This window comes from Cherax quadricarinatus, chromosome 56 (genome assembly GCF_038502225.1).
Source record: "Cherax quadricarinatus isolate ZL_2023a chromosome 56, ASM3850222v1, whole genome shotgun sequence".
In the NCBI taxonomy this organism is placed as follows: Eukaryota; Metazoa; Arthropoda; class Malacostraca; order Decapoda; family Parastacidae; genus Cherax; species Cherax quadricarinatus.
This window is the reverse complement of record NC_091347.1, coordinates 27,877,534-27,901,813: the sequence shown is the minus strand read 5'-3', so window position 1 is coordinate 27,901,813 and position 24,280 is coordinate 27,877,534. Positions and strand designations below refer to the sequence as shown.

The 24,280-nt window shown below is 41.0% G+C and overlaps 1 protein-coding gene across 12 annotated transcripts in view; it reads left to right on the top strand.

Annotated features, from left to right (window-relative positions):
* Positions 1-24,280, top strand: part of LOC128700714 (titin) — a 333,838-nt gene that overhangs the window by 279,058 nt on the left and 30,500 nt on the right. For all 12 annotated transcript variants that reach the window (XM_070097261.1, XM_070097260.1, XM_070097253.1 and 9 more), the window contains one exon: positions 22,507-22,582. In XM_070097261.1, the coding sequence (XP_069953362.1) occupies positions 22,507-22,582 (76 nt within the window). The remainder of the gene's footprint in view (positions 1-22,506; positions 22,583-24,280) is intronic.

The following is a 24,280-nucleotide window of genomic DNA, read 5'->3' as shown; positions in this document are numbered from 1 at the left end:
GATGTTGTCCGGTCCCATTGCCTTTGAGGTATCGATGTCCCTTAGCAGTTTCTTCACCTCCTCCTCATCTGTATGTATGTCGTCCAACACGTGTTGGTGTATTCCTTGTTGGTGTCCCCATCTGGTCTGTCCCCCCAGAGTCCTTCCTGTCTCTACTGTAAATACTTCCTTAAATCTCGTGTTGAGCTCCTCACATACCTCTTGATCGTTTCTTGTGAGTTCCCCACCTTCTTTCCTCAGCCTTATCACCTGGTCCTTGACTGTTGTCTTCTTCCTAATGTGGCTATACAGCAGTTTCGGGTCAGATTTGACTTTCGATGCTATGTCGTTTTCATACTGTCTCTGGGCCTCCCTCCTTATCTGCGCATACTCGTTTCTGGCTCTTCTACTAATCTCCTTGTTTTCCTGGGTCCTATGCCTCCTGTACCTTTTCCATTCTCTGTTGCACTTAGCTTTTGCCTCCCTACACCTTCGGGTAAACCAAGGACTCGTCTTGGTCTTCCTATTATTTCTGTTTCCCTTGGGAACAAAACTTTCCTCTGCCTCCTTGCACTTTGTTGCCACATATTCCATCATCTCGTTTACTGATTTTCCTACCATTTCTCTGTCCCACTGAACCTCCTGCAGGAAGTTTCTCATACCTGTGTAGTCCCCCCTTTTATAGTTTGGCCTGTCCCCTTCAGTTCCTGTTACCTTCTCCACTTGTAACTCTACTATATAGTCAAAACTCAGAACCACATGATCGCTAGCTCCAAGGGGCCTCTCGTAAGTGATGTCCTCGATGTCTGAACTGCTCAGGGTGAACACAAGGTCCAGTCTTGCTGGCTCATCCTCCCCTCTCTCTCTGGTTGTGTCCCTGACATGTTGATGCATGAGGTTTTCAAGTACCACATCCATCATCTTTGCTCTCCATGTTTCGGGACCCCCATGTGGCTCCAGGTTTTCCCAGTCGATCTCCCTGTGGTTGAAATCGCCCATTACCAGTAACTTTGCTCTGCTCGAGTGAGCTCTTCTTGCCACCTCAGCCAGTGTGTCCACCATCACCCTGTTGTTTTCTTCGTACTCCTCTCTTGGCCTCCTGCAGTTCTGTGGTGGGTTATACATCACTCCAATGACTACTTTATGTTCTCCGGACTGAATTGTACCTACAATGTAGTCTCTTTCTCCAATCATGTCCATGCCTTCCATTTCCTCAAATCCCCATTGGTGTTTTATGAGCAGTGCAACCCCTCCTCCCCCTCTACTCCTTCTATCTTTCCTCAGGATCTGATATCCTGTTGGGAAGATTGTGTCTGTTATTATCTCAGCGAGTTTTGTTTCTGTGACTGCTATGATGTCTGGGGATTTTTCACTGATTCTTTCATTCCACTCCTCATGTTTATTCATTATTCCATCCGCGTTTGTGTACCAAACCTTTAGTTTCTTTTCTATCATTGTGGTCATGCAAGTATATTGGGGTTGGGGGAGGGAGAGCCTTGGTGGGGGCCTATATGGGGCTGTGGTGTAGGTGGGGTATGTGTTGATGGGGGTGGGGTCAGAATGCCCATAAGGGACAGCTGTTGGGGTGAGGTTTGTGATATGGGGGTTGGTGGCAGAGGGAACAGTGAGTGGGTTGGAGTATAGGTTGCTCAGTTGTGTTGGGAATGTCGCGGGTGGGGTCTTTTGGTGGGAGATTCTGTGGGGTGTGTTTGCCCTTCCTCCTGTGTCTGGGTCCTGCTCATTTTCATTGCTTCTCGTTCCTCCTTGCGTCTCTGTACCCTCTCTTTCAGTGTAGTCCTTTCTTCTTGTGTTCTGTCGCGGTCGAGGTATACTCTCTGGTACCCCTCTTTGTCTCTCAGTCTTGCTTTCTCTTGCAGAATCCTGATTCGAACTGATTCCTCCTTGAAAGTTACTCTGACAGGCCGTATCCTTCCACTCGCAAACCACCCAATTCTCTGAAAATTTGTCACCTGGGTCATATTGCCCTCCCCTATTGTTTTCATGATGCCTTCAATCATTTTTTTCTCCTCCTGTTTTATTTCTTCAAAGTTGGCCCCCTTGGCTTCTTGGAGCCCGTACACAAAAACTGACCTCGCCCTTTCCTCCTCCCACTGAGTCTCCATCTGCTTCCTCTGAGGCATTTTGTTTCCTTCCATTGACATGTTCTTGCCTTCAGTCCCTGTCATATCTGAAACATCTATTCTTAGTGGACTGTCTTTCCTGGCCAGCTGTCCCTTGCTACTGCAGTTGGCTGTTAGAACCTCTGCATATAACAAACCTTCATTTTCTTCGGACCTGTCGCTTGATCTTAGTGTGCTCATCGTCTTTTCCCTGGCCCCACGTGGGTCTGATAGGTCCTTCGTGTACGGCCTGTCTGTGTGTGTGTGTGTGTGTGTGTATATATATATATATATATATATATATATATATATATATATATATATATATATATATATATATATATATATATATATACCATATTGGTTACGGTCATGTAGTCAGGACTCCTGCTTCACCGATACTCTTGTAAGACGATTTAAGGATAATGATACACAGTGTGTACTATCTTTCAGCAGCCTACACCTGGGGTGTTGTAATACGCATGTTTACATGGTTGTGGGGGGCGGCGCCCCGTGCCAGACCAGCAGCCCTTCACTGGTAAACAAAACCATATATGAAGGTGCGCCCTTCGCGCTCGCTACTCTCCTCTTCACCTTCTCGAGTTGAATTGTTTACAGCAAGTGTTCAAAAACACACTAAAAGTTCTGAATACTTCAGATTTACCAGGCTTTTGAAATATCACCCTACTTCTGCTTCTAACCTAGTAATATATATATATATATATATATATATATATATATATATATATATATATATATATATATATATATATATATATATATATATATATATATGCATATATGCACTTAGGAGTCTGTGGAGACAAAGAACTTTGTCCTTGGAGGCAAAGAGGGGAATGTATGAGAGTATAGTTTTACCAACGCTCTTATATGGGTGTGAAGCATGGGTGATGAATGTTGCAGCGAGGAGAAGGCTGGAGGCAGTGGAGATGTCATGTCTGAGGGCAATGTGTGGTGTGAATATAATGCAGAGAATTCGTAGTTTGGAAGTTAGGAGGAGGTGCGGGATTACCAAAACTGTTGTCCACAGGGCTGAGGAAGGGTTGTTGAGGTGGTTCGGACATGTAGAGAGAATGGAGCGAAACAGAATGACTTCAAGAGTGTATCAGTCTGTAGTGGAAGGAAGGCGGGGTAGGGGTCGGCCTAGGAAAGGTTGGAGGGAGGGGGTAAAGGAGGTTTTGTGTGCGAGGGGCTTGGACTTCCAGCAGGCATGCGTGAGCGTGTTTGATAGGAGTGAATGGAGACAAATGGTTTTTAATACTTGACGTGCTGTTGGAGTGTGAGCAAAGTAACATTTATGAAGGGATTCAGGGAAACCGGCAGGCCGGACTTGAGTCCTGGAGATGGGAAGTACAGTGCCTGCACTCTGAAGGAGGGGTGTTAATGTTGCAGTTTAAAAACTGTAGTGTAAAGCACCCTTCTGGCAAGACAGTGATGGAGTGAATGATGGTGAAAGTTTTTCTTTTTCGGGCCACCCTGCCTTGGTGGGAATCGGCCAGTGTGATAATAAAAAAAATAATAATAAAAATACACACACACACACACACACACACACACACACACACACACACAAGGTGACAAGGTGGACAAAGACAGGATGTTCCAGACTGGACACAGCAACAAGGGGACACAGTTGGAAGCTGAAGACACAGATGAATCAAAGGGATGTTAGAAAGTATTTCTTCAGCCACAGAGTAGTCAGGAAGTGGAATAGTTTGGGAAGCGATGTAGTGGAGGCAGGATCCATACATAGCTTTAAGCAGAGGTACGATAAAGCTCATGGTTCAGGGAGAGTGACCTAGTAGCGACCAGTGAAGAGGCGGGGCCAGGAGCTTGGACTCGACCCCTGCAACCTCAACTAGGTGAGTACAACTAGGTGAGTACACACACACACACACATACATGCATCAAATCTTAATGCACATTAAGGGAAGGTAATGTAAAGCAAATTAAGTACTTGTGTTTAAGGGTTCAAGAATCTGAATAATGTTTTAAGCTTCCATTAGACGTGTTTATGGACAGTATTGGTAAGTTATAATGTCATAAACTAGTGGGAACTCTACTCCCTGACGTCTCTCTTCCTCATTATCCACATCTTTTTCACCACTGTCCTACTCTAACCTTTCTAGGATATATACACCAAGAGGTGATTATCTCTCACTGTATATATGCTGACAGTTTACATTAATCCCTGTATTTTTTTCCCAAATGTGTCGTGGCAGTGATTGGATCATCATCATCCATCTCCGGCTTTCTTATGGTGTCTCCTCTTGTGTTCATGCGGTTAATGGTTATATGCAAGTTTATATTAAATACGGACACGGTTAATAGCTATATACAGGTATATTACCTTCAAGCATGTATATATGATTTGTATATTGTGTAGGCCTGTATGTATGTGCATATATGTCTACATATAAGTCTGAAGGAAGGTGTATACGGCAAGCATATCTGTAGTTGGTGAATGGGCGTAGGGAAGGGTACATGACGTGTTTGTGTGTATAGAGTTAAGGGGTATTGGGAGGTGTATGGTGGCCCTCATATATTGCATGTTCTGCTTCCCATTTTAAATGTTAAAAAGTATTTTAGTTTTATGGTGAACAAGTATGACTACCATTACTACTTTTACACACTCTCTCTCTCTCTCTCTCTCTCTCTCTCTCTCTCTTTTTACACAGGGTTTGACAAGGTTAGGTTAAGGATCCCTAGCTTTATTGACAAGCTATTTACAGGTTAAGGATTCCTAACTTTATTGGCAAGCTAAGAGCTGTTACCTACATCAGCTCATTTGAAAGCATTTTTATTGTTATGAGACATACAAGTAGGGAACAGGATGAAATTGGAGCCATTTGTGAGCCAGTATTTTCATTTGATCAACTGACTTTATCTCGTTGGCATCATAATGCTGTATGAATGTGTTCCATACTCGAGTCATCCTGGGGATAAATGATCTCATATGAAGGGTACAGCCAGAATAAAATTGCTGCTTTCTGCCCGTCTTGTGGTATAGAAGCTTGCTTCACGCTGTCCTCGAAGTGGATCCAAGTGTGGTACTTTGACAATATTGGCCTTGTACATAACAGTAAGGCCACCCACATCCCTCCTGTGTTGAAGGCTCTGCTGAAATGACAGATATATATATTTATATATATATATATATATGTATATATATTTATATTATATATATATATATATATATATATATATATATATATATATATTTTTTATTTTATTATCACACCGGCCGATTCCCACCAAGGCAGGGTGGCCCGAAAAAGAAAAACTTTCACCATCATTCACTCCATCACTGTCTTGCCAGAAGGGTGCTTTACACTACAGTTTTTAAACTGCAACATTAACACCCCTCCTTCAGAGTGCAGGCACTATACTTCCCATCTCCAGGACTCAAGTCCGGCCTGCCGGTTTCCCTGAATCCCTTCATAAATGTTACTTTGCTCACACTCCAACAGCACGTCAAGTATTAAAAACCATTTGTCTCCATTCACTCCTATCAAACACGCTCACGCATGCCTGCTGGAAGTCCAAGCCCCTCGCACACAAAACCTCCTTTACCCCCTCCCTCCAACCCTTCCTAGGCCGACCCCTACCCCGCCTTCCTTCCACTACAGACTGATACACTCTTGAAGTCATTCTGTTTCGCTCCATTCTCTCTACATGTCCGAACCACCTCAACAACCCTTCCTCAGCCCTCTGGACAACAGTTTTGGTAATCCCGCACCTCCTCCTAACTTCCAAACTACGAATTCTCTGCATTATATTCACACCACACATTGCCCTCAGACATGACATCTCCACTGCCTCCAGCCTTCTCCTCGCTGCAACATTCATCACCCACGCTTCACACCCATATAAGAGCGTTGGTAAAACTATACTCTCATACATTCCCCTCTTTGCCTCCAAGGACAAAGTTCTTTGTCTCCACAGACTCCTAAGTGCACCACTCACTCTTTTTCCCTCATCAATTCTATGATTCACCTCATCTTTCATAGACCCATCTGCTGACACGTCCACTCCCAAATATCTGAATACGTTCACCTCCTCCATACTCTCTCCCTCCAATCTGATATTCAATCTTTCATCACCTAATCTTTTTGTTATCCTCATAACCTTACTCTTTCCTGTATTCACCTTTAATTTTCTTCTTTTGCACACCCTACCAAATTCATCCACCAATCTCTGCAACTTCTCTTCAGAATCTCCCAAGAGCACAGTGTCATCAGCAAAGAGCAGCTGTGACAACTCCCACTTTGTGTGTGATTCTTTATCTTTTAACTCCACGCCTCTTGCCAAGACCCTCGCATTTACTTCTCTTACAACCCCATCTATAAATATATTAAACAACCACGGTGACATCACACATCCTTGTCTAAGGCCTACTTTTACTGGGAAAAAATTTCCCTCTTTCCTACATACTCTAACTTGAGCCTCACTATCCTCGTAAAAACTCTTCACTGCTTTCAGTAACCTACCTCCTACACCATACACTTGCAACATCTGCCACATTGCCCCCCTATCCACCCTGTCATACGCCTTTTCCAAATCCATAAATGCCACAAAGACCTCTTTAGCCTTATCTAAATACTGTTCACTTATATGTTTCACTGTAAACACCTGGTCCACACACCCCCTACCTTTCCTAAAGCCTCCTTGTTCATCTGCTATCCTATTCTCCGTCTTACTCTTAATTCTTTCAATTATAACTCTACCATACACTTTACCAGGTACACTCAACAGACTTATCCCCCTATAATTTTTGCACTCTCTTTTATCCCCTTTGCCTTTATACAAAGGAACTATGCATGCTCTCTGCCAATCCCTAGGTACCTTACCTTCTTCCATACATTTATTAAATAATTGCACCAACCACTCCAAAACTATATCCCCACCTGCTTTTAACATTTCTATCTTTATCCCATCAATCCCGGCTGCCTTACCCCCTTTCATTTTACCTACTGCCTCACGAACTTCCCCCACACTCACAACTGGCTCTTCCTCACTCCTACAAGATGTTATTCCTCCTTGCCCTATACACGAAATCACAGCTTCCCTATCTTCATCAACATTTAACAATTCCTCAAAATATTCCTTCCATCTTCCCAATACCTCTAACTCTCCATTTAATAACTCTCCTCTCCTATTTTTAACTGACAAATCCATTTGTTCTCTAGGCTTTCTTAACTTGTTAATCTCACTCCAAAACTTTTTCTTATTTTCAACAAAATTTGTTGATAACATCTCACCCACTCTCTCATTTGCTCTCTTTTTACATTGCTTCACCACTCTCTTAACTTCTCTCTTTTTCTCCATATACTCTTCCCTCCTTGCATCACTTCTACTTTGTAAAAACTTCTCATATGCTAACTTTTTCTCCCTTACTACTCTCTTTACATCATCATTCCACCAATCGCTCCTCTTCCCTCCTGCACCCACTTTCCTGTAACCACAAACTTCTGCTGAACACTCTAACACTACATTTTTAAACCTACCCCATACCTCTTCGACCCCATTGCCTATGCTCTCATTAGCCCATCTATCCTCCAATAGCTGTTTATATCTTACCCTAACTGCCTCCTCTTTTAGTTTATAAACCTTCACCTCTCTCTTCCCTGATGCTTCTATTCTCCTTGTATCCCATCTACCTTTTACTCTCAGTGTAGCTACAACTAGAAAGTGATCTGATATATCTGTGGCCCCTCTATAAACATGTACATCCTGAAGTCTACTCAACAGTCTTTTATCTACCAATACATAATCCAACAAACTACTGTCATTTCGCCCTACATCATATCGTGTATACTTATTTATCCTCTTTTTCTTAAAATATGTATTACCTATAACTAAACCCCTTTCTATACAAAGTTCAATCAAAGGGCTCCCATTATCATTTACACCTGGCACCCCAAACTTACCTACCACACCCTCTCTAAAAGTTTCTCCTACTTTAGCATTCAAGTCCCCTACCACAATTACTCTCTCACTTGGTTCAAAGGCTCCTATACATTCACTTAACATCTCCCAAAATCTCTCTCTCTCCTCTGCATTCCTCTCTTCTCCAGGTGCATACACGCTTATTATGACCCACTTCTCGCATCCAACCTTTACTTTAATCCACATAATTCTTGAATTTACACATTCATATTCTCTTTTCTCCTTCCATAACTGATCATTTAACATTACTGCTACCCCTTCCTTTGCTCTAACTCTCTCAGATACTCCAGATTTAATCCCATTTATTTCCCCCCACTGAAACTCTCCTACCCCCTTCAGCTTTGTTTCGCTTAGGGCCAGGACATCCAACTTCTTTTCATTCATAACATCAGCAATCATCTGTTTCTTGTCATCCGCACTACATCCACGCACATTTAAGCAACCCAGTTTTATAAAGTTTTTCTTCTTCTCTTTTTTAGTAATTGTATACAGGAGAAGGGGTTACTAGCCCATTGCTCCCGGCATTTTAGTCGCCTCATACGACACGCATGGCTTACGGAGGAAAGATTCTTTTCCACTTCCCCATGGACAATAGAAGAAATAAAAAAGAACAAGAGCTATTTAGAAAAAGGAGAAAAACCTAGATGTATGTATATATATATATGCATGTGCGTGTCTGTGAAGTGTGACCAAAGTGTAAGTAGGAGTAGCAAGATATCCCTGTTATCTTAGCGTGTTTATGAGACAGAAAAAGAAACCAGCAATCCTACCATCATGCAAAACAGTTACAGGTTTTTGTTTCACAGTCATCTGGCAGGACGGTAGTACTTCCCTGGGTGGTTGCTGTCTACCAACCTACTACCTATATATATATATATATTATCACACTGGCCGATTCCCACCAAGGCAGGGTGGCCCGAAAAAGAAAAACTTTCACCATCATTCACTCCATCACTGTCTTGCCAGAAGGGTGCTTTACACTATAGTTTTTAAACTGCAACATTAACACCCATTCAACATTCAACAAAAAAAAATATACCTGCATCTTGCTTCAGGGTACCTGTTTATTTTTACCCTTCATTCTTCCTTGTCTTTATCCTTCCTTGACTCCTAAATGCTCCTTCACCCCTGGCCTGCCAAACTCCCTCGTGTACACTTGTTGGTATATATCTCTCTCTCCCCTCCATGTTTACTCTGCATGTCAGGTACCTACACATGGAAGGGCAGGGCCGCAGTAAATAACTATGGACAGATACCCCTGAAGGGAGGTTCCTTGACGCTGATGAGGGACTCTTGATCTAGGGAATTGGATCTGTGCTCCAGTTCCCTGAATTAAGCCTGAATACCTTCCATTCCCTCCCCCTCCCCTACAGGCACTGTATAATCCTACGGGTTTAGCGCATCCCCATGATTATAATAATAATAATAATATGGACAGGTAGGTATGGATTGGGTAGGTAGACAGGTGTTGGAGAATTATATGCAGTGTGGTGACTGAAGGTAGACGGGTGCAGTGGTGGTGGATGAGAAGGTATACAGGTGCAGTGGTGGTGGATGAGAGGGTAGACAGGTGTAGTGGTGGTGGATGAGAAGGTAGAAAGGTATAGTAGTGGTGACTGTGAAGGTAGACAGGTGTTGTTCTGGTGACTGTGAAAGTAGACAGGTGTAGTGCCGATGACTGTGAAGGTAGACAGGTGTAGTGGTGGTGGTGGTGACTGAAGGTAGACAGATGTACTGGTGGTGGTGACTGTGAAGGTAGATGGATGCAGTGGTGGTGGATGAGAAGGTAGACAAGTGCAGTGGTGGTGGACGAAAGGGTAGACAGGTGTAGTGGTGGTGGATGAGAGGGTAGACAGGTGTAGTCGTGGTGGATGAGAAGGTAGACAGGTGTAGTGGTGGTGACTGTGAAGGTAGACAGGTACTCACCTAATTGTAGTTGCAGGGCTCGAGACACAGCTCCTGGCCCTGCCACTTCACTGATCGCTGCTAGGTCCTCTCTCTCCCTCCCTACTCCATGAGCTTTATCATACCTCGTCTTAAAGCTATGTATGGTTCCTGCCTCCACTGCATCACTTGCTAGACTATTCCACTTCCTGACAACTCTACGACTGAAGAAATATTTCCAAACATCCCTTTAACTCATCTGAGTCTTCAACTTCCAATTGTAACCCCTTGTTTCTGTGTCCCCTCTATGGAACATCCTGTCTCTGTCTACCTTATCTATTCCTCACAGTATTTTGTATGTAGTTATCATGTCTCCCCTAACCCTCCTGTCCTCCAGTGTCGTCAGGCTGATTTCCCTTAACCTTTCTTCTTAGAACATTCCCCTTAGCTCTGGAAGTAGCCTTGTTGCAAATCTTTGCGCTTTCTCTAATTTCTTGATGTGCTTGACCAGGTGTGGGTTCCAAACTGGTGCTGCATACTCCAGTATGAGCCTGACATACACAGTGTACAGTGTCTTGAATGATTCCTTACTAAGGTATCGGAACTCTATTCTCAGGTGTGCCAGGCATCCGTATGCTGCATCAGTGATCTGGTTGATGTGTGCTTCCGGAGATGTGCTAGGTTTTACACGCACCCCAAGATCTTTCTCCTTGAACGAGGTTTGCAGTATTTGGCCACCTAGCCTATACTTTGTTTGTGGTCTTCTTTGCCCTTCCCCGATCTTCACGACTTTGCATTTGGCGGGATTAAATTCAAGGAGCCAGTTGCTGGACTACGTGTCCAGCCTGTCCAGGTCTCTTTGTAGTTCTGCCTGATCCTCATCTGATTTAATTCTCCTCATTAACTTCCCATCATCTGCAAACAGGGATACTTGTGAGTCTATCCCTTCCATCATGCCATTCACATATACCAAAAATAGCACTGGTCCTAGGACTGACCCCCATTTGACCCCACTCGTCACAGGCACCCACTGTGATATCTCATCACGTACCATGACTCGTTGTTGCCTCCCTGTCAGGTATTCTCTGATCCATTGCAGTGCCTTTCCTGTTATACATGCCTGATCCTCTAGCTTCTGCACTAATCTCTTTTGAGGAACTGTGTCGAAGGCCTTCTTGCAGTCCAAGAAAATACAATCAACCCACCCCTCTCTCTTGTGTCTTGCTTCTGTTACTTTGTCATAAAACTCCAGAAGGTTTGTGACACAGGATTTGTGATGGTGGTGACTGTGAAGGTAAACAGGTGTAATGGTGGTGACTGAAGGTAGACAGGTGTAGTGGTTGTGACTGTGAAGATAGACAGGTGTAGTGGTGGTGGTGACTGTGAAGGTAGACAGGTGTACTGGTGGTGACTGTGAAGGTAGATAGGTATAGTAGTGGTGACTGTAAAGGTAGACAGATGTAGTGGCAGTGACTGTGAAGGAAGACAAGTCTGAGTCTTATATGTTGTGTTATATTGGTAGTAAGAAGTGAGGTGTTGAGAGAGGTGCCAGGCCCCCCATGTGCTTGCTGCCCCAGTGCCATGTGTCTGCCATACTTGGCACTCTGCTGCTCCTGTGCCTCCATCACCACCTCTCAATATAATGAGAATACAGTGTTAACACCCATGTTCTCTAACATGTTAGGTCCCCCATCATTGATGGGGAACTTTAAGTACTTGCCCGAACTTTTTTTTTTTCTTTCAAATTTTCGTATTTTTCTTTCTCTCATAAGATATATTAAGCAGATTTCCTAAATTTGCTTGTAACAGATAAGCGAACTGTAGATCTAAATCCAAATGTACTCATGTTAACCCTTTTGGGGGCCTAGTTCCTAGGCTTTTTGTGTATCCACGTACTCTTGTGCTACCGTCCACAGAATGGATATGGGGTGCACAATAAACTAGTAACGTAGGTGACAAAATCTAAATCTTATCAGTTGGCTTCAACATTTCAAGTCTTGTGTATGTAACTAGTCAGATTCTTGGAACAATTAACATGTACACGCAGCCGTACATGACCAAAGTTGTTGAATCAAATCTCAACACCCCATTGGAAATAAGTCACTTTGACTTTTTTTTGGGGTTATCCTGGGTAATTTACACACATGTTACTATGCATGATAATTGTACTAATGTGTACATGTGCCTTAAAAAAATAAACTTATTTATCCTGGGATGGCTTCAGTAACTTCCAAAACATGAAAAAAAAAATTGCTTTCTAATTCGACGATGGCAGAGAGTGAAATTCTAAGTGCTGTGGAGCAGATTTAACAAGTTTATGTATAAAATAATGTAAAATTTGTATTCCTCTTCAGTGAAGTTAAATAAATTTCAGTTTACCTCATCAGAATGGCTTCCATATTTAACAGCTGCTGCATCTTACAGCTGGACTCTAATGGTTATAATCATAACCAATGTTTTTAAAAGAGGGTGGACTGGTAGGCCAGCTCCAGCTGCTGGTAATCATATGACTAAGACTCGCGTTAGGAAGCACTTGTCCTGTTTCCTGACAAATATTATTCCTATCGAATAGTACCATTAAGTTTGGTTTGTGTGCCAACAAATTTGTATATACAGTAGTAAAATAGTTAGATAATTTGGAGTCATTGTAATCTGTGCCATGACTGGAGAATGACTCATCTCATCACCTTCAAATTCTCACCATTGGTGTGGTTTCCTAAATGCAAAATTCATTATTATTTAGTGGCATAAGTCTCAATTTGGAAATTTTATTGAACAAGGCTAGGTTAGGTAAGGTTTGTCAAGAAACAGGAAGTGTTTTCTGATGCAGGTCTTAGATGATGACCCGCAGTTGGAGCCTTTGGTCATCTGACTGAGGCCTTCTGCTGGCTTACCTCTCCACTCCTTTAAAAATTATGGTCAGAGTTATAACCATTTTTTTTTTTTTAGTGAACAAATAGAGGAGAGAGAGAGATTTTGGGAGATGTTAAGTGAATGTATAGGAGCCTTTGAACCAAGTGAGAGAGTAATTGTGGTAGGGGATCTGAATGCTAAAGTAGGAGAAACTTTTAGAGAGGGTGTGGTAGGTAAGTTTGGGGTGCCAGGTGTAAATGATAATGGGAGCCCTTTGATTGAACTTTGTATAGAAAGGGGTTTAGTTATAGGTAATACATATTTTAAGAAAAAGAGGATAAATAAGTATACAAGATATGATGTAGGGCGAAATGACAGTAGTTTGTTGGATTATGTATTGGTAGATAAAAGACTATTGAGTAGACTTCAGGATGTACATGTTTATAGAGGGGCCACAGATATATCAGATCACTTTCTAGTTGTAGCTACACTGAGAGTAAAAGGTAGATGGGATACAAGGAGAATAGAAGCATCAGGGAAGAGAGAGGTGAAGGTTTATAAACTAAAAGAGGAGGCAGTTAGGGTAAGATATAAACAGCTATTGGAGGATAGATGGGCAAATGAGAGCATAGGAAATGGGGTCGAAGAGGTATGGGGTAGGTTTAAAAATGTAGTGTTAGTGTTCAGCAGAAGTTTGTGGTTACAGGAAAGTGGGTGCGGGAGGGAAGAGGAGCGATTGGTGGAATGATGATGTAAAGAGAGTAGTAAGGGAGAAAAAGTTAGCATATGAGAAGTTTTTACAAAGTAGAAGTGATGCAAAGAGGGAAGAGTATATGGAGAAAAAAGAGAGAGGTTAAGAGAGTGGTGAAGCAATGTAAAAAGAGAGCAAATGAGAGAGTGGGTGAGATGTTATCAACAAATTTTGTTGAAAATAAGAAAAAGTTTTGGAGTGAGATTAACAAGTTAAGGAAGCCTAGAGAACAAATGGATTTGTCAGTTAAAAATAGGAGAGGAGAGTTATTAAATGGAGAGTTAGAGGTATTGGGAAGATGGAGGGAATATTTTGAGGAATTGTTAAATGTTGATGAAGATAGGGAAGCTGTGATTTCGTATATAGAGCAAGGAGGAATAACATCTTGTAGGAGTGAGGAAGAGCCAGTTGTGAGTGTGGGGGAAGTTCGTGAGGCAGTAGGTAAAATGAAAGGGGGTAAGGCAGCCGGGATTGATGGGATAAAGATAGAAATGTTAAAAGCAGGTGGGGATATAGTTTTGGAGTGGTTGGTGCAATTATTTAATAAATGTATGGAAGAGGGTAAGGTACCTAGGGATTGGCAGAGAGCATGCATAGTTCCTTTGTATAAAGGCAAAGGGGACAGAAGAGAGTGCAAAAATTATAGGGGGATAAGTCTGTTGAGTATACCTGGTAAAGTGTATGGTAGAGTTATTATTGAAAGAATTAAGAGTAAGACGGAGAATAGGATAGCAGATGAACAAGGAGGCTTTAGGAAAGGTAGGGGGTGTGTGGACCAGGTGTTTACAGTGAAACATATAAGTGAACAGTATTTAGATAAGGCTAAAGAGGTCTTTGTGGCATTTATGGATTTGGAAAAGGCGTATGACAGGGTGGATAGGTGGGCAATGTGGCAGATGTTGCAGGTGTATGGTGTAGGAGGTAGGTTACTGAAAGCAGTGAAGAGTTTTTATGAGGATAGTGAGGCTCAAGTTAGAGTATGTAGGAAAGAGGGAAATTATTTCCCAGTAAAAGTAGGCCTTAGACAAGGATGTGTGATGTCACCGTGGTTGTTTAATATATTTATAGATGGGGTTGTAAGAGAAGTAAATGCGAGGGTCTTGGCAAGAGGTGTGGAGTTAAAAGATAAAGAATCACACATAAAGTGGGAGTTGTCACAGTTGCTCTTTGCTGATGACACAGTGCTCTTGGGAGATTCTGAAGAGAAGTTGCAGAGATTAGTGGATGAATTTGGTAGGGTGTGCAAAAGAAGAAAATTAAAAGTGAATACAGGAAAGAGTAAGGTTATGAGGATAACAAAAAGATTAGGTGATGAAAGATTGGATATCAGATTGGAGGGAGAGAGTATGGAGGAGGTGAATGTATTCAGATACTTGGGAGTGGACGTGTCAGCGGATGGGTCTATGAAAGATGAGGTGAATCATAGAATTGATGAGGGGAAAAGGGTGAGTGGTGCACTTAGGAGTCTGTGGAGACAAAGAACTTTGTCCTTGGAGGCAAAGAGGGGAATGTATGAGAATATAGTTTTACCAACGCTCTTATATGGGTGTGAAGCATGGGTGATGAATGTTGCAGCAAGGAGAAGGCTGGAGGCAGTGGAGATGTCATGTCTGAGGGCAATGTGTGGTGTGAATATAATGCAGAGAATTCATAGTTTGGAAGTTAGGAGGAGGTGCAGGATTACCAAAACTGTTGTCCAGAGGGCTGAGGAAGGGTTGTTGAGGTGGTTCGGACATGTAGAGAGAATGGAGTGAAACAGAGTGACTTCAAGAGTGTATCAGTCTGTAGTGGAAGGAAGGCGGGGTATGGGTCGGCCTAGGGAAGGTTGGAGGGAGGGGGTAAAGGAGGTTTTGTGTGCGAGGGGCTTGGACTTCCAGCAGGCATGCGTGAGCGTGTTTGATAGGAGTGAATGGAGACAAATGGTTTTTAATACTTGACGTGCTGTTGGAGTGTGAGCAAAGTAACATTTATGAAGGGGTTCAGGGAAACCGGCAGGCTGGACTTGAGTCCTGGAGATGGGAAGTACAGTGCCTGCACTCTGAAGGAGGGGTGTTAATGTTGCAGTTTAAAAACTGTAGTGTAAAGCACCCTTCTGGCAAGACTGATGGAGTGAATGATGGTGAAAGTTTTTCTTTTTCGGGCCACCCTGCCTTGGTGGGAATCGGCCAGTGTGATAATAAAAAAAAAATAAATAGTGACATTCATTTATATTTGGTAGCTAAAGGATGGTTCTTCAGATCAGCGTCAAAGATATTAATAATGATTCATTCTATAAGAAGGATGATGCCCCACAAGTTTAGTGTGAGTAGGTGCAATATTGAAATTTTACTGAAATTGGAATTGTTGGATTTAGATCATTTATGAAAGAATATCTTGACTAATAAGCTTCAAACTTTCACAGTTGGTGGGCTTTATAAAAGAAAGTTTGGTACGCATATTGAGCTTTGTAAATTTCAATTTGCCTATTTTATTTAATAAAGTGTTTCCCATGTAATAACTTAAGAATGTCTCTTCTGATCGGCTTTGAACCCTAAATGCTGAGAGTATTTCGTATTGATTTTGGGCTGTATGAGTGCCAGTTTGCCAGTTAAGTAATTTTATCTAATTGTATTTTATTAAAAAAATAAAAATATAATGTTTTTCTTCTAAGACTGTAGAGAGTTTTAAGTAAAATATATATGAGAAAAGAAAATGTAAAAGAAAAAAATTGCAAATTTAGGACATTTTTAAACTGGATGAGGAGAAACCTTAACTATTTTCAGGATATTTATGTTTCTCAGATAACAAGAGTGTCTTTTCAATTTAACTTCTAAACTAGTGTTTCTTAATTGAAGTTTTGAATTAGATTTAGGTTGTGCCTAACCTAGTTTATACATTTAAAAACTACTTAATAACCCATGTCTAGTTTCTAAGTAGTCTTTTAAGCATTAAGATTAGTCTGCTTGAAATTCACCTCGTGCTAGTGACTCTTTTGTGTGAACTAAAAGAGGTGCTAGACGATTTGTTGCTGGTAAAGTGGTGCTGTACTTGCAAAATAATTACTGTATTGCATTTTTGCTTTTAATCCAAGGGACTTTCTTCCATTTACTGGACTTATGAATATGAATGATAGTTCAAAATAATAATAAGAATTACATTAACAAAAGATTTGCATTTCATCACAAAGTCAGCAAATTGGTATCACTTCAGGACAGTTTGACACATCTTTCTTGGAATCCATCCTCTAGCAGTATTGTTTTTCTTGCTAGTATGTATGTTTTTAACCAGATGTCAGTTTTACGTACATAAATATACGTATTTTAAATGGTATCTCTTATGTGCGTTGATCAATACAGTGGACCCCCGGTTAACGATATTTTTTCACTCCAGAAGTATGTTCAGGTGCCAGTACTGACCGAATTTGTTCGCATAAGGAATATTGTGAAGTAGATTAGTCCATTTCAGATCCCCAAACATACACACACAAACGCACTTACATTAATACACTTACATAATTGGTCGCATTCGGAGGTGATCGTTATGCGGGGGTCCACTGTATATGGAGACTTCTGATCTGTTTCTTTACTCTGGCTTCATTTATAGTGAATATAAAAGAAAAGAACTGAGAGGTCCCACAATAACATCTGTGAACACATGACAACAATCATAACATTGACACTAATTCATGAGAGTAGCATTTAGCACAGTACACCTTCCTGCCATGAATATATCTGGTAAACTGACTTCCTCTTGCACACTAAACAGCATATATCAAGTTCAACACAAATCACCTCATTAAGCAGGTTTGCAAATGCATCCCAATTGATTTCTTTGTTTTATATTTTTATAATATGTCATGAGAGAAAAATGAAAGGAGGAACAGACATGTTTTTACCGATACTGTCAAGATCTGAAGCCCAGTGAATCATGCAAGATAAATGTTTAAAAAATAATAAAAAGGCACAATACCGTGACTGGAGCAATACACACATAACCCACACATAGGAGAGAGGAGCTTACAGCACATAGAAGGCAAAGCTGATTCTTACGACGCCTGGAAGCAATAAGAGCAGCCTCAAAAGAACAAAAGAGGGATTTAAAAGAAGGAAGAACATTAAAAAAGTCAGAAAGTATAAGACGCTTACCTACTGGGTCCATAAATAACAAAAAGGCACAGGTAAGCATCTTATTCTTTCCAACTTTTTTAAAGTTCTTTTTTCTTTTAAATCCTTCTTTCGTTCTTATGAGGTTGCTTTTATTGCTTCCAGGTGTTATAAGAATCAGCTTCACTTTCTGCGTGTTGTAAGCTCCTCTCTCCTATGTGTGGGTTATTTGTGTAAAAGTTTCAAAACAAGCATGCGCTCATTTATCTAAATGTATTTAAAATTATTTATTAATTCATTTTAAATGATATTCCCAATCAATATATGTCAAATGTATTTTAAATCATAAAAAAAATTTTAAATATAATTCCATTATTTTGGAATTAGTACATCCAAATGCCACAGTTTAGAAACCACTGATCCATTATACATGTACTATTTGCTGTAAAGTCTAGCCTAGTTACCACCATGATCTACACAGCTACAGTTATGATTTAGTTTTGTCTTACTGTTGAATCTCTTTGATTTTCACACTGTTACAGTCAATTTCTAAAAGTTTACTTTTTGTCTCAATGTGCCTTATATTCGCTGGGGTTCTTAGGGAGCTTCCTTCCATGGGATGTAATCCATAACAGCATCTACTGATACAAACCTCATAGTGAGTGTGTGCATGCATGTGTGAGTGTGTGTGTGTGTGTGGGCAGGGTGATAGGTGAATAGGGGGTAGCAGATGTTGGACTAGGGGTGTGCAGGTTGGGTGTAATAAGTGTGGTTGTGGTTGTGAGAAAGGTGTGGAGTAGATTGTGGTAGAAAAAGTGTGGAGTAGGGTTTCGTAGAGGGGGCAGATGTGTATGTCTGTTGGAGCAGGTGGGTGAGGGTGTGGAATATAGGGGACCTTGGATAGAGAGAGAGAGAGGAGAGGGATGTGGTGGCTGGTCTCCAACAAATGCCAGTGGGACGACATAAGCAACAGCTCCAGCACCCACCACTTCCCCACAGTTCCCAGCTCTGTCTTCTGCATCCCCTCATACTTTGCATGTACATGTGGCCTTATTACATTGTTTTTATGCATACATTAGTGTATTCTCTCTCAAAGTCAGGTACCAAGCAGTTTTGACCATTGCATTTAAAAAGAATTGGTTGATATTTCCTCATTTGTGTACTGTACAGTATTTCAGCTGATCCACAGTTTGAGACATGAGTTACACTATCACTTAATATAACCTAGTTGATACAAGACTCAGCAAATATTTCTCAACCCTTATGTGGGGGAAATTTTCATGACAGGAAAGTAGGAAGATCTTTCACTTAATATTACATCTTAAGAGAGACTGGCAAGGGTAAAGAAAATGATCATGATCACTTAGGTTAATTATTACACAGTAAACAACTGCCTCATGAGGTCACATTCCTCCGGAAAACTTTTTCGCTACCTCTTGAATACTGAAGTAATTATTGCTTCGGTTGTAATTGTTTGTATACCTTACTGATGCTTTTTGTGAGATAAATCAAAACTCAATGTAGTACAGGATTTTGCTGCAGGAGACAATTATTAACAACTCAAAAAGCCTCATCCAAGTACATATGATAGAATTTGCTCCATAGAAATTTTAACTACTGCTCCTGTCAGCCTACATAACATTGATTGCAGCTTTTAAAAGGAGTAAGTCTCCAAATGTATATCTATTAATGGTTGAGAGGATCATCACCACTGTGGCCTGGTCTTGGACCAGGTCTCATTAATTGGGAAGGAAAAATTTTAGGAATGAGAACTCTTATGTTAGGTAAAAGGACACAAGTACAGTACAACTAATGTGACATATTATTGTGACAACATTTTGTTCTCTAGGAGCTTTGTCAGGTTGTAAGGGCTTGACAAAGCTCCTAAAGAGCAAAACATTGCCACAGTAAAATGTCACATTAGTTGCACTGATGTCGGTAATTCTACCAACGTTATAATGAGAACTCTTATATTGAATTTTTGTTTCAACCAAATAAGCTTACTTCTTATAAACTGCCTGCTTACAGTAAAGTATTGCAGTATCATAAGAAAAGGCTACTCTCACATTAAGTTTTTATAAGGGATGGGACAGTGTCAGTAAAATGTAGAAATGCAAATTACAGTGGACCCACAGTTCGCGATACTAATCCGTTCCTGAGAGCTCATCGTAAACCAAAAATATCGGAAAGCGAATCAATTTTCCCCATAAGAAATAATGGAAATCAAATTAATCCGTGCAAGACACCCAAAAGTATGAAAAAAAAACTTTTACCACTTGAAATATTAAGTTTAATGTAATAGAATAGTAATTACAATAACAACAATAACAATAAATAACGAAAGAATAATTGACACTTACCTTTAATAAAGATCTGGTGATGATTGATGGGATGGGAGGAGGGGAGAGTGTGGATGGTGTTAGCATTTAGAAGGGGAATCCCCCTCCATTAGGACTTGAGGTAGCAAGTCCTTTTCCGGGGTTACTTCCCTTCTTTTAATGCCACTAGTTCCAGCTTGAGAGTCACTGGACCTCTGTCGCATAACATAACTGGCAGCCTCACCATACCTAATCACACTATGTATGCCACTACGATTCTTAAATCTTTCAAACCAACCTTTGCTGGCCTTAAATTCACTCACATCACCACTAGTTGCAGGCAATTTTTTTACCAAATCGTCATGCAACTGCCTAGCCTTTTCACAAATGATTGCTTGAGAGATGCTATCTCCTGCTATCTGTTTTTCATTTATCCACACCAACAACAGTCTCTCAACATTTTCTAACACTTGCGGTCGCTGTTTCGTAATCACAGTTGCACCTTTTGCAAGAACAGCTTCCTTGATTGCCGTTTTCTTGCTCACTATAGTAGAGATAGTTGATTGGGGTTTACTATACAACCTGACCGGCTCCGACACACGCACTCCACTTTCGTGCTTTGCAATTATCTCTTTCTTCATTTCAACAGTCATTAGCACCCTTGGTCTTGAAGGGTTGGCACTGGGAGCTTTCTTGGGGCCCATGGTGACTTATTTTGCAAAAACAGGCACCAAAAACAGTGATAATATGGATAATATGGAATGTACCAAATGTATCCTTAGATGCGCACACACTGGCTGGCTTGTAAACACTGGCACACACGGGGCAGTTCAGGCCATACATGGGCACGTCTCGTACGAACCACATCGCATACCAGGTTTTGTATCGGGAAGCGAGGCAAATTTTCTGCGATATAATGCATTGGTTACCGGATTTATCGGATACCGATAGCATTGCGAACCGGGGGTCCGCTGTATTGTCTTAAGTCTATCCCTTGTGACATATCTGTAACAATTATTCAGTTCTTACAGGTTGGCCTAATGTGGGGTGATGCATATATATTATGAATGTGTTATGCACCTGTGAAGTAAGGAAGACAATTACGTTCTTGGGGTGGGAATAGTTGGATTTGAGAAGAACCTACCTAGTATGGGTCAGTAGGCCTGCTGCAGTGTTCTCTATTCTTATGTTCTTAATGATAACCCAGAATGACCCAAGAAATGACAAAAAAGGGCACAATACCGTGACTGGAACAATACACAAATAACCCGCACATAGAAGAGAGGATCTTACGACGACGTTTCGGTCCAAGTCGGACCGAAACATTTACCCAAGAAAGCTATGACTTATTTTCACTGAGGTCCTTAGGTTTGGATATGTATTTTGCAACCAACAACTGTTGACTAATGACACAAAGACTGGACAAAAGACTTGTTAAACAAAAATACATTAAGCTAATTATATTTTTTTCATAGAAGCTGTGTTATAACTTGAGATGCCAACCAGAATGATGTTTAATTTCCTTTATTTTTTCAATTATTAAATTAAAAAATACAGTATATGTATACTTACCAGAGATGGTTTCAATTGATGTGTAGAGGTATAGTGCTGTTTACTGAAGCTAGTAGCAGCACATAATGGTGGAGGTACAGTAGTTAAGTAATGGAGATGGGAGTTACAAAATAATAACATGCCAAAAAAAGGGAGTACATGTATACTAGTCTTGATGAGTAGACCACCGTGGTTGCACATGAGGTGTACACTATTATAGATGACAGTTGACTGGCATGAAGTCTTTGTACAAGTGAGTTTCTCTCTCCCTCCCTCTTTTACATGTAGTACTGTTGGTCACCATTTTAAATTTAAAAATAAACCTTAAAAGTACAATATTGTTTATTATATGTTCTGATATCACATTTGAGAGATGTGATTGATTGTGTTGCTGTTAGTGTATGAGAGTTCATAAAGGTCATCTGGCAAAAGTAAGATACTGATACACTAGTGCCAGAAACCTTGTACGTAATCTGAAATATTATGGGTTGTATACATGTGAAAAATATATTGTACTGAATTATGGAATTCAATTTTTGAATAACGTATCTAAAAGCATTGTAAATTTAGTTAGTTCTGTTTACATTAATATCAGTGAAACATATCAGCCTCACAGTGAAGAGGCTGATTCTCATGGAGTTAGAGTGGCAACAAACAGAGAACATAAGATCTGATAATTAGCCCACATTATGGAGAGGATGTTTCCATCTCTTATGGGCCATCAAAGGTAAATTGTTCCAGCAACATTATTATGACTTTATATTCTTCCCAGGATATAAGTCACGATAATATAGGTTGAGTTTCCTTCTTTTGATCAGGTTTGGTTTATCATTTGCATTTATGTACATTGTTAAAGCTTTAATGAATTATGACACATGACTAGGAATTGTGTGTAGATATCATAGACTAATTATGTTGGGTATGTTAAGTAGTTCCCATATCTACCTTCCCTGTTAGTTCTTAAGTGACTCTTTAAACGCTTTTTTCTTCTGTTGCAGCTTGACTCCTGTGATGAATATGAGGACCGTAGACGAATTAGAATGCGCCTTAAGACGCTCATGGCCGAAAAGAAAGGTAAGTGAAGCTAAATTTTCGGTGATGTTGGAGGATGGTACAGTGGAACCCCGAGTTTCGTATGCCCTGAGTATCGTACGCTTCGAGTTTAGACCGCTTTTTTTGGCTCAATTTTGTACCAAGTTTCGTACTGTGCCCTGTGTTTAGTACCACGTACCAGACTTGTCTGCCTGCCCACGCCTACCCACGTCCCCTGTGCAGGCGTCGTGAGCCAGTCTGGCTTTGTTTATGCTTGAGTGAACACTAACCTGCCTGCTCATTCAAACATTTTACCATTAATTCATTGTATTTGGTGCTTGTTTATTAATTGCGACTGTGAAATAAGCTACCATGGGCCCAAAGAAACTTGCTAGTGGCACCCCTGTGGTAAAGAAAGTGAGAAGCACCATAGAAGTGAAGGAGATAGTACAAAAATACGAGAGTGGTGTGCGACTTGTGGAGCTTGCCAGGATATATTGCAGAAGCAAATCAACAATTGCTTGTATCTTGATGAAGAGAAAAGAAATCAAGGAAGCTGATGTTGCAAAAGTTGTTGATATGCTAACCAAAAATAGACGAAGATATTAAGAAGTTGTTGCTGGTTTGGATCGGCAATAAACAGAGACCGGGTGTTAGTGTTTTGGAGTCGATCATTTGTTAAAAGGCAAGGCAGTTGCATGACGATCTCAAAGAAACTGCCTGGAATGAGTGCTGCTGTTGGTGACGTTAAGGCCAGCAGAGGCTGGTTTGACAGATTTAAGAAGTGTAGTGGCATACACAGTATTGTAAGGCATGGTGAGGCTGCCAGTTCTGACAAATTGGCAGCTGAAAAATATGTGCGTGAATTCAAGGAGTACATAGAGACTGAAAAATTCAAACCCCAACAAGTGTTCATTTGCGACGAAACAGGCCTCTTTTGGAAGAAAATGCCAAAGAGGACCTATATAATGCAGGAGAAAAAGGCACTGCCAGGACACAAGCCTATGAAAAATAAGCTAACTGTCTTGTTCTGTGCTAATGCTAGTGGGGATTTTAAAGTGAAGCCTTTACTGGTGTATCACTCGGAAAATCCCTGAGTGTTCAAGAAAAACAATGTCATCAAGAATAGATTGTGTGTGTTGTGGAAAGCTAATAATAAGGCATGGGTCACAAGGCAAATTTTCAAAGAGTGGGTCCATGAAGAGTTTGGCCCCAGTGTGAAAAAATACCTACTGGAAAATAATTTGCCACTCAAGTGCCTCCTGTTACTGGACAATGCTCCTGCACATCTTCCAAACTTGGTAGACTATTGTCTAGGGAATTCAGTTTCATCACAGTGAAATTCTTGCCTCTAACACCACTCCTCTCCTCCAGCCCATGGACAAGCAGGTCATTTCTAACTTCAAAAAATTCTACACCAAAACAGTGTTTCAATAGTGCTTTGATGTAACCTCAGACACTCAGTTGACCCTAAGAGAGTTCTGGAGGAATCACTTCAATATCTACAACTGCATAAGCCTTATAGATAAGAACATAAGAAAGAAGGAACACTGCAGCAGGCCTACTGGCCCATGCAAGGCAGGTCCAAGTCCCTTACCGGCTTAAGCCAATACCACAACCTAGTCAGGTCAGGTCACATTCACTTAAGGAAGGAACACGGCAACTGACCTAGTAGCACAAGCTAAGGCTTGGGAGGGAGTGACTTCCAGGACCTTGAACTCTGGTTGGTGACAATTGTGG